We start from the raw sequence: 11,066 nt of genomic DNA on the forward strand, positions 1-11,066 counted from the left end.
GTAAAACACGTGTCAACATCATTTTGGTCATATCATTACTTTTATTTTTTTGGTTGTATCTTTTAGTTACTATACCGAGTGCTGAAACCATACCGATCTTGTCATAAATCGAACCGATAGTAACCGTAGACCCGCTGCAACGCGCGGGGAATATTACTAGTTGATAATAATAGGAGATTACAATAGATTATATAGATAAATAAATTACATTCTAAACCCTCTATTATTAAACTAATTCTATCTTAACTATTAAGTCTAATATATCATAAAAAAAAAAATGCAACTTTATAGGCGATGTAGGCTGCAAAGGAAAATTTATTAGTTTATAAATACATTTCTTATGCCTCCTAAAAATGATAAACATGACACAATTATAAAGAGAGAAAAAGATAAAACTGACCTGTAATGGAATATAAAATAAAGAACATCATTAATATTCAATATCTTATCAGTACATTTAGCTATTTACATCATAATAATACAAAAGCTGAAAGCATTCGATATATATATATATAACCAAAAGACTAGACTAGACTATTGGTATGTATTTGTAATTGCACGAAATTAATCAAACAAGAGACTGACTCATGTTAATACTAATTTCTTCTTCTTCTTCTTCTTCAACTTGACTCGTGATCTGACTCTCTGGCTCCGTCTCGTTAACAACAGGCACAATGTCTATTCTAACATCAACTACAGCTGGTTCCGACGACGATGTTGTTGTTGTTTGGATAGATGAAGCAGTAGTAGGATGAGGCTTTGTTACTTGATCAATAACAACAGGTGAGCGGCAAAGCGGGCAAGTTGAATGATTAGAAAGCCACATGTGAATACAGCCACTATGAAAACAATGTTTACAAGTGGGTAAAACCAGACACTTGTCACTCTCTTCAAACTCCGACAAACAGACAGCACAATCTTCCACAACTTTGGTTTCGGTTTTGGTTTTGGTTTCGGAGTAAACAAATACAGGGGGGAGTGACTTCAATATGGAAGCGCTGGACCCACTTGAAAAACTGCGGTAATGGTTGAGGAAGCTCCCCAAGAAGATGAAGAAGAAACCGCTGGTAATCATGGCAATCATGAGTTTAACGAAGACAGCGTCAGGTATCCCTATGTTATGTTCATCCACATGATGTTCACTGTCGGGCCATGGGGCCATGACCGCGGACATATCGAAGATGAATGAATCGGAATATATATGTTTGGATTATGAATGGGAGTAATCTTCAAGCTCTGATATATATCTAAGCAAATCAAACAATATGCACGAATGAAAAACTCAAATGTTCATACCATCTATTTATAACTTTACATACATAACTTGGAAACCAAGTTTAAGAATTTGAAATAATTCAAATACGAAATTCAAAAAAAAAAAAAAAAAACTATTAAATGTTTTGCATGTATATCGGCCATGCAGGTTTATCTCAATCTCATCCATAAGAGATGATTCAACTTCCAAATACATGTTTTATTTGCGAGTTGAAGTTAGGGGTTTGGAACCGTTAAAAAAAATAATAAATAAATAAAACCATGTCAAAAACCTCGAAGACCAAAAAAGCGGGCAATATATATGGGTTGGGTCAATAACCTTGCCGGCGCCTGCCCTGGGTGGACAGAATGAACACCGGCCAGGGCCTGATAGTTCGGAGGGCACACTATTTTTAGAAAAAAAAAACAATATGTATATGTAAAAATTTCTTTTTATAGGATATACCTATACAAACACCACATAAACCCACTTACAAAATTATTCTTATGTTTTAGATTACTTATTACCTCATTGACATTAGTTTTAGACCTTTATTGAGCCCAATACCCAATTTCGTTCGGGCCTAAGGGCACGTTTTTTGGAGCTCCAGGGTACACGAATTCTTAGGGCCAGCACTGAACCTTGCGGGTAGCGCTCCAGGTTGCGAACCTGAGCGGTAACATCGCCGCCACCCCCACGAGTAAACTTTGCCGCGTTGAACAACATGAAAAACAAGTCTCATTGGGCTTAAACGATCCTTTTTTACCGTTAAATAAAATTAAAAAAAATGTTAAATTCGTTATTAATTCAAACTCGTACTAGACGAGTTCGGGCATAACTCCTGTATATTCTACATCATTTATGTGTACTAGCGGGAATGCCCGCGCGTTGCGGCGGCTGTCCCGAGTGATATCAGATTCAGTTATGATATCTATTACGAACCACACTTATTCCGAGTTTCTAACATTTTATTTCATTCAAAGAAAAATATTTGAGAGAGTAATGCTTGGTCAAAATTGTAATATTAATCGCAAAAACCACAAAAACTTGCATCTAGCACAACCAAAAGTGAAACATTGGCATAAAGACGATCAGTAGATATCGCATCAAACTTAAACTTCATGACTGGAATGTGTATGAAAACGATATCCGACAGAAATACATTTTACTATTACTACATCTGTGTGTATTTAAAAGTCTCATAATTTTTTGACTTATGAATATATGTATCCGAAATATCGGAAATTTAATTTTCATTTTTTTCGGATATCCGAAGTATCCGAAAAATATCCGAAAAATATCCGAAAACTTATATTCGGATATCCGAAACTATCCAAAATATCTGTTTCCGAATATGAAAAAAATAATAAAAAAATAAAAATTAAATAAAAGGTTGGATTTTCGGATATCCGATTCACTATCCGAATCCGTATCCGAAATTTCGGATATCCGAATTTCGGATATCCGAAATTTCGGATACTGATTCGGATAGTGAAATATGGTATCCGAAAATTTCGGATATCCGAAATTCGGATATCCGAATTTTCGGATATCCGGTTTTGAACACCCCTACATCTAGCACCACCCTTACCCCACCTTCATGCCGGTGACACTACCTAAGTCACCGGAAAAACGAGTTCGATGGAGAAGAACATGAAACAAAACACATACATTAATCCACTCTAGCAACAATTACAAAAACAAATTTTCAACCAAAAAAACTGTACCATTCATCCAGCGAAATCCAGAGACCAACAACAATGATCCCCTTTTATGAAGCTTTCCTCTGTTTTTTCTTGAAGCTTTACTGCATCTTCAATTTTACACATTTGCAATACATATCTAAAAGCATGCTTCCAACAAAAGATTAGACGAACTGTTGGAAAAAGGATTCATATAGCCAAACTCATCGCCATGGGGAGCACCGATCTTATTCGTCAAAAAGAAAGACGGGTCAATGCGTATGTGCATTGATTACCGAGAATTGAATAAAGTCACACTTAAAAATCGGTACCCATTACCGAGAATCGATGATTTGTTTGATCAGTTACAAGGAGCTCGATTCTTTTCTTAAATCAATTTACTCTCAGGATATCATCAATTAAAGGTACATGAAGAGGACATTCCTAAGATCGCTTTCAGGACAAGGTATGGCCATTATGAATTTACTGTCATGCCATTTGGTTTAACCAATGCCCCGGCCGCATTTATGGACATGATGAACCGAATATGTAAGCCATATTTGGATAAATTCATAATTGTCTTTATAGATGATATTATCATTTACTCTAAGAGTAAAGAGGAACATGCAGCACACCTACATGCACTCCTAAGTTTATTGAGAAAAGAAAAGCTTTATGCTAAATTTTCGAAGTATGAGTTTTGGTTAGAAGAAGTACAGTTTCTTGGACACCTAGTCAATCATGAAGGAATTCATGTGGATCCCACAAAGATCGAGCCAATTACTAAATGGAAAACCCCTGAATCACCAACAGAGGTTAGAAGTTTTCTAGGACTTGCCGGTTATTATAGACGGTTTATCCGAGATTTTTCTAGAATAGCCATTCCCTTAACTAAGCTAACCTGTATATCTGTTAAGTTTGAATAGGGACCAAAACAGGAAGAAGCGTTTAGAATTCTTAAGCAAAGATTAACCAACGCACCCATACTAGCGTTACCAGAAGGAACTGAAGACTTTGTAGTCTATTGTGACGCTTCTAAGTTAGGTTATGGATGTCTATTGATGCAACGTCAAAAGATTATAGCCTATGCCTCTAGACAACTTAAGAATCATGAATAGAATTATACAACCCATGATCTAGAGTTAGGAGCCATAATTTTTCCCCTTAAAACTTGGAGACATTACCTTTACGGTAGTAAGTTTACCATTTTCACCGATCATAAGTGTTGGTGCACTTGTGTCTGTACTTTGTCTGTATTCTGTAATGTTATAAAACGATGTCTTTTGTTAGTCGTGTTTACGTCTTGTGTTGGTTTGTTTATGTGTTTGATTGTAAGTTTGACCAAGTCAACCATCCTCCTGGTTTGACTTGGCCAAACAGTCAACACTTAGTGTGTAAGTTTGTTTGTGTTCGAAGGATGTCATCGAAGGATATTTATATCCTTCGATGACCTCGAAAGACAACCTTCGATGGATACAGATGGACCTCGAAGGATATATCATCCTTCGAGGTATGTATGGATCCTTCGGTATGATTCTGGTCGATAGATGATCTTTCGACCAGACTATCTTATCCTTCGAGCATGCAATCTGTTATGGGTATATATATACCATGTATGGTTTCACTTCACAGATAGACATCCGAAGGTCCTAAGTCAAGTTCTTTGATAGTGTATGTGAGTGAACCAAGTCTTGTAGAGAGCATTTTCAGTTTGGTCAAGGGCTGTAACCGTGTCCACTGAAATACAAGAGAAAACTTTGATATCTTGCGTGTCTACTCTTTCTCTTTGTTGCTTGTGCTTTCATATAAACTATCGGTTTGCATTCTAGCTTGGATTCCGCACTTGCTAGAGTGTTAAACATAACAAGGATAAGGTTTAACCTCAACCTCCGAGGGACCTACAAGTGGTATCAGAGCCGTGGCTCTTTTCCTTGTTAAAAACCGGGTTTGTACAAGACTTTGGAGTGTTTGGACAAAACTCACTTGGTTTAGCACCCGTTTTTGGTGTTTTTCTTGCATTTATAAACTTAAAAACGTGTTCTAAATTAACCGGGTGTGTTAAGGGAAGGTTTGGGTAACTTAAAATCTTGTTCTAAAAGGTTTGGTAATTTCCGGCCAAAATTCCGGCTTACTCCGGTGACCGGTTTCTGGATAAGAAGCTTCCTTTTTGGGCAATTTTTTAAAAGTCAAATCTGAGTTGGTAGAAAGTTGAGGTCTGAACATACCTTCTGCCGAAAGTTGTCTACCAACCCCATCACCTTTTCACCAACCTGTCTACTTTGTGTCAGTTGTGTTCGAAAGATATCCTTCGAAGTCGAAAGATCATCTTTCGATCAAGGAGGTTCGACAGATACCCATCCTTCGAACATCTTTCGAAGTCTGTGAGTTATCTTTCGAGCCAAGGAATCTTTTCGAAGGATATATCGTTCGAGCTACTGTTTCTTTTCGAAAGATAAGGATCCTTCGTCTTGGAGAATCTTTCGAAGTCATTGTTCGAAATTCAACAGTGATCCTTCGAACACTGTTGATCCTTCGAACAAGTGTTATCTTTCGATCCTTATCTGTATAAATTTAACAGTTGTGATTTTCAGGTCTTTCGATCCAGTATCCTTCGGCTGTTTGTTCATTTCCACATATTAACATAGTTTGTGAACATTGAATTTTCAAAAGGAAAAACTTGTTTTTCAAATTTTTAAATCAATTTTCACTTAATATATTAATTTTTATAAAATGGGAACAAACGGTCAGTGGGATCCATCCGCGTGGACTACAACAACTTTGACTCCACAATCATCAACTACGCAATCATCAGCCACGCAATCTGCGTCAGAGTTCAACAAAACTGCATGGATGCAGGCTATTGCCCCACCTCAAGCTGCAATGATAACTGCAAATCAATGGGCATTGGTCACAAATCAAAGCAGCAGCATTCAAGCAATGATGCAGAACGACAGTGAAACTGGTACAAGCACAAAACCGCCAAAGCTAAATCACATCAATGATTGGGGATGGTGGAAAGAAAGGCTGAGAACTTATGTTCAGGGGCAAGGTCAAGATCTATGGATGTGTTTCTTCACTCCATTTGAAAATGAGTTGGAAGTTGCAGGATCTAATCCAGAAACTTACAGCACTATGTCTGATGATGATAAGAAGAAATTTGAGTTGGAAAAGAAAGCATTCATGATTCTCACGCAAGCTCTTCACAGAGACATATACCACCAGTTTGTTTACTGCACGACTACTAAAAGCTTGTGGGATATACTCACGTTACGATGTGAAGGAAATGCTCAGTCTAGGAAGATCAAGCAAGAATTACTGAAGAAAGAGTTTGAAGGTTTCACGTGTATGGAGAATAAGGGTTTGGCAGAGTTATCTACAAGGTTCCATCACTTGTTGAGTGAGATGTTTGCCTTCCGAGTCACTGCCACTCCACAAGAAATGGTGAAGAGATTTGCTGATAGCTTACCAGCAAAATGGAGCGGTTATCTTGAAATTCTCAAAGAAAATGGTGTTCTGGACACGATCACCGTTTATGAGTTAATTCAAAAATTGGAGAACAAAGATGTAGAAGAAAAGCTAAAGGCAAAAAGAACAATAACTCCTCAGAATCCAGAGATGTACTATGGGATTGCAGGTGGTATTAGTGGAGAAAAACCAGCCTCTCAACATGCGAAGCTTCAAACTGCTTTCATCTCTAACACCGGGCCTTCCACAACAAATCAGTTTGATCCTTCAGCATACACGATGATGTATTCAAGACCAGATTCTTCTTCTCAACAACAACAGACAGCTCAGCAATTCACACCACCGCCTTTCTTAGACCCAAGCAGAGCTCAGCAGCAACAACCGCAACAGCAAGGGTTCTATGGAAATTCTTCAAACTTTTAAGCCACTTCCAATCCGAACACAATCAGATTAGACACTTCCAACTTTTCCAAAGTCACTGTTGAAATAGCCAAGGAGCATATGGAGATGTTGAATACCTTGGTTAGTGCTTATTGTGGATTAGTTGCAGGTCAGATTGGGAATATCAATCTAACCAATGAAGATTATCAGCAAGTGGATAAAGAAGAGTTTGAGATGATGGATATCAAATGGGCTCTTGCTAGTGCAATTCGAAGAGCAAAGGAGTTTATGGAAAGGACAGGGAGAACCAACTTGGAAAGCAACAACAACACCAAGTATGGTTTTGATAAGAATGTTGTCACTTGCTTCAATTGTGGTGAAAAGGGTCACTTCAAGCGGGAGTGTCAGAAGCCATCTAAGCAAGGCAATCAGAATCCCTTCAGAAATCAAAGACAGCCACAACAACAACAGAACAACAATTCTGACAGATCAATAGTTCCTGTTGGAGGAAATACATCTGGTTCCACAAACACTAATCCCCACAGAGGATTAGTTGTTCAAGCTGATGAAATATGCAACTGGAATCTTCAGCTTGGAGAAGGAGGAAATGATGGAACAACATGTTATGCTAAAGTGGTTGAGAAGGTGGTGGAACCCATGTCTGCTGGTGAATCTTCAGAAGATGAAGATAGTTCGGGTTATAGTGGAAGCATGGATGGGGAATCACTTGATGCTGGTGATTTATCAAGTGATGCTTTAGATTTGGAGGTTGATGAGCTCTTGGCTGACGCTGAAGCATTATGCAAGAGGAGATCTATTCTTTGCCAGAAATCTGCTGGAACTTCCGAGAAGCTTTCTCAATTTTTCTCTGAAGACGGATCTTTTTCTTTTCATACAGCCTTTATGGCTCATGTAGAAGGTCAAACCTCTCAGGTATGTGATACTAACTCTGACTCTAATTCTGCTTCTACTGAATGTGCAAAGTGTTTAGAATATGCAGAAAAGGAAATTCAGTTTGAAATCACACACAAACACAATCAAGAATTGATTGTAGATCTTTCTAAAGCAACCGAAGCTAACTTGTTTTTAACCAGAAATGAAAAGGAGTTTAAAGCAACAATTGCGTCATTAAAACATGATGTTTCTGAATTACAAAAGGCTGTTTTGAGAAAACAACATGCTAACAATAACCTAATTGACACAATTGAAAAGCAAATGGTAGAGTTAGCAACAACTCGATGTGAATGTGAGACAATTAAGCAGAAATTGGAAAGCTATTCCAATTCCCGCTATGTTTTGGATCACATTATTGATGTTCAAAAGAAAAAGGGGGATGCAAAATGTATTGGTTACAAATCATGTCCTCCCCCAATGAATCACAATTACTCCAAATTGCCTGATGACGAGGATATGCCCCGTTTTGAACCTACTGTGCCACTCGGTCTAGATGACTTTGCAGCAGGCCTCGGGTTCACAACTGGTACATCATCCTCGGGTCAATCAGAATCTGAGAATGTGACAGATTCATCGTGTGTTAAGGAACAGAGTCCTCCCATTATTGAGGATGCTGATTCTTCGGACGATGAATCTGAAGAAATTGTGAAACAACAGTCTAACTCGGTTACAACAGACATTCCTATCGAGAATCGCATTCTATGTGATCCACCAGTGAAACCGAGTAAGACTGAAATGTCAAAAGCAATGGAATCCCTTGTAGTTAGCTCTGAAGGGAATAACTTGTTGTATACGCTCAAAGGAGATAGCAAAATCTACTCTAACAAAGATTTTCCAATTAAAAATGTAAATCAAGATTTAATTGAGCAAATTTTTGAATGATGCACTGATAAGTTTTTGGGGAACAAAAGTGGCAAAGTGACAGTTACTCAATGTGATCCAATTCCGTGTGAACAAATTAGAAAACAATACGGAAACCAAAAACTACCAGTTGAGCGAAAACAACAAGTCAATTCAGGAAAGGGTAAGGGTCAGGTACAGGGAAAGAAAGCTCAGAACAAGAATGTTCATGCACCAAAAGTTCAGCAGCCTAAGACTGAACAACCAAAGGTTCAACAACCTAAAGTTGAGCAGTCTAAGGCTACTCAACCTAAGGCTGCACAACCTAAAATTCAACAATCTAAGGTTGAGCAACCTAAGGTTCAACAGCAAAAGGTGCAAAACAAAAGAGCTCCTGTTAAGAAAAGAGAACCGAAAGTGAACTTTGTTGGATCCAAGGGTACAGATAAACTCGAAACATTTCAGGATAAATCTAACGTTGATTTTGTAAAACAAGTTAGAATTTTAAAACGAAATGATCAGAACAATTACACCCAACATACCAATTACACCCAACATACCAACGGATGTGATTTAGGTCCTAGTACGTCTAGATCACAAAGTTCATTGTCTGGTTCTCCGTCTGGTCATCAACATGTTTCTCCGAGGTTTGTAGAGCGGAGAACATGTTTTGAATGTGGCACAATTGGGCATATTGTAAGATACTGCCCATACCTGCAAAAGTTGAAGGCAAAAACGAGTGCTCCCCAAGAAAGCAATTACCAAAAACAACCAGTTTCCCCGAAACAGGACCCACGTGTCTTGAAAGAAAGGGAAAAGAAGCTAAAGCAAAAGAATCAAAAGGTAATTGAAAAGGCCTTAAAATCAGAGGTCAAAGAAGAAAAACCTGTACAAGCAAAACCTGAAACTGTAAAACCAGTAAATGCTAAAACAATAAATACAAATACTGGTAAACGACAAACAGCTTGGAAGCAAAAGCAGGTAATTCAATCAGGGGGAGCACCACAAGTTCTTTTTCCTAATCATCAAGTGATTTAAATCACCTTCCTTGATGATCAAGGACGACCCAAGTCCACAAAGGCTTGGGTCCCCCTCTCAGACTGATAAGTTAGTTGCATGTGCAGGCGGCTCCAAGAGGAACTATTAATAGTCTTTGGATTGTTGATAGTGGGGCTTCCAGGCACATGACGGGCGACTATTGTCTTCTTTTCGATGAGCGAAGTATAAGAGGAGGATATGTTGCGTTTGCTGGAGACAAAGGAGGGTATATCACCGGCGAGGGAATGATCTCAAATGGAATTGTGAGTTTCGACAAAACCAATTATGTGCAACAGTTGGATCACAATCTCTTGAGTATTTCTCAGATCTGCGACAAAAAGTTCACCGTGCATTTTGATGATGCCGGTTGTTATGTGCTGAAGCCAGGGTTCAAGATTCCCGCAGAATGGATTCTCTTATCAGCACCAAGAGTTAATGATTTGTATGTCCTTGATATGAGCCAAGCAATAACTCAGTCAAAACAAGTTACTTGCTTTATTTCAAAAGCCACTGAAAAGGAGACGATCTCTTGGCACAGACGGATGGGTCATATTCACCTCAGAAAAATGAATCACCTTGTCAAAAACAACTTGGTGAGAGGTGTCAATGTGAAGAATTTTCAACTTCAAGATGTCTGTGTGCCGTGTCAGAAAGGGAAGCAGATCAAGAAATCACATCCATTGAAGAAGGTTAACACTGTCAACATGCCACTCGAACGTCTGCATATGGACCTTTTCGGCCCAGTCAAACACAAGAGTGTGCACGGGGAGGTTTTCTGCTTGGTAGTTACTGATGACTATTCAAGATTTTCATGGGTTGACTTCATGGTTCACAAGAGCGAGACTCCAGAAATTCTAAAGAATTTGATCACCTTGTTGGAAAATCTTTATAATCTAAAGGTGAGGCGAATTCGAAGCGACAACGGAACCGAGTTCAAAAACAGGGTTATGGATGAATTTTGCACTGCAAAAGGAATCCTTCATGAATACAGCTCTCGGTACACACCACAACAAAATGGAGTCGCTGAAAGAAAGAACAGAACCTTAATTGAGACTGCAAGAACCATGTTGGTTGAGTCTCAGCTTCCAGTTCGATTCTGGACTGAAGCTGTTGCCTCGGCCTGCTACACGTTAAACAGGGTTCTCACAGTGAAAAGACATGGCAAAACGTGCTTCGAACTCCTACACAAGAAGACTCCTGACTTGGAATATCTAGAACCTTTTGGTGCACCATGTACCATGATTGATCCTGACGGGAAGTTTGGTGCCAAAGCTATCGAAGGTTACTTCCTTGGGTATGCTACTCCTAATCTGCGAGTATGGAACCTGACTACCAAAAGGATTGAAGAATGGGGTGAAGTAAGAGTTCAAAGATATTCTAATCCTCCGAAGCCTTCTGGAGATCCATGGATGTTCGATTATGATGGTCTTTTCGACTCATTTAATCTGCCG

General features: G+C 38.7%; 1 protein-coding gene across 1 annotated transcript; it reads right to left on the reverse strand.

Annotated features, from left to right (window-relative positions):
• Window positions 1-568: 568 nt before the first annotated feature.
• LOC110932793 (RING-H2 finger protein ATL2) lies at window positions 569-1,162 on the reverse strand. Its single transcript, XM_022176049.1, has one exon. It carries the CDS (start codon window positions 1,160-1,162, stop codon window positions 569-571), a length of 594 nt encoding a protein of 197 aa, XP_022031741.1.
• Window positions 1,163-11,066: the final 9,904 nt, after the last annotated feature.

This window comes from Helianthus annuus, chromosome 5 (genome assembly GCF_002127325.2).
Source record: "Helianthus annuus cultivar XRQ/B chromosome 5, HanXRQr2.0-SUNRISE, whole genome shotgun sequence".
Classification (NCBI taxonomy): domain Eukaryota; kingdom Viridiplantae; phylum Streptophyta; class Magnoliopsida; order Asterales; family Asteraceae; genus Helianthus; species Helianthus annuus.

Coding starts and splice junctions, on each gene's coding strand:
- LOC110932793 (XM_022176049.1), bottom strand. CDS start 1,162: ATGGCCCCATGGCCCGACAGTGAACATCATGTGGATGAACATAACATA.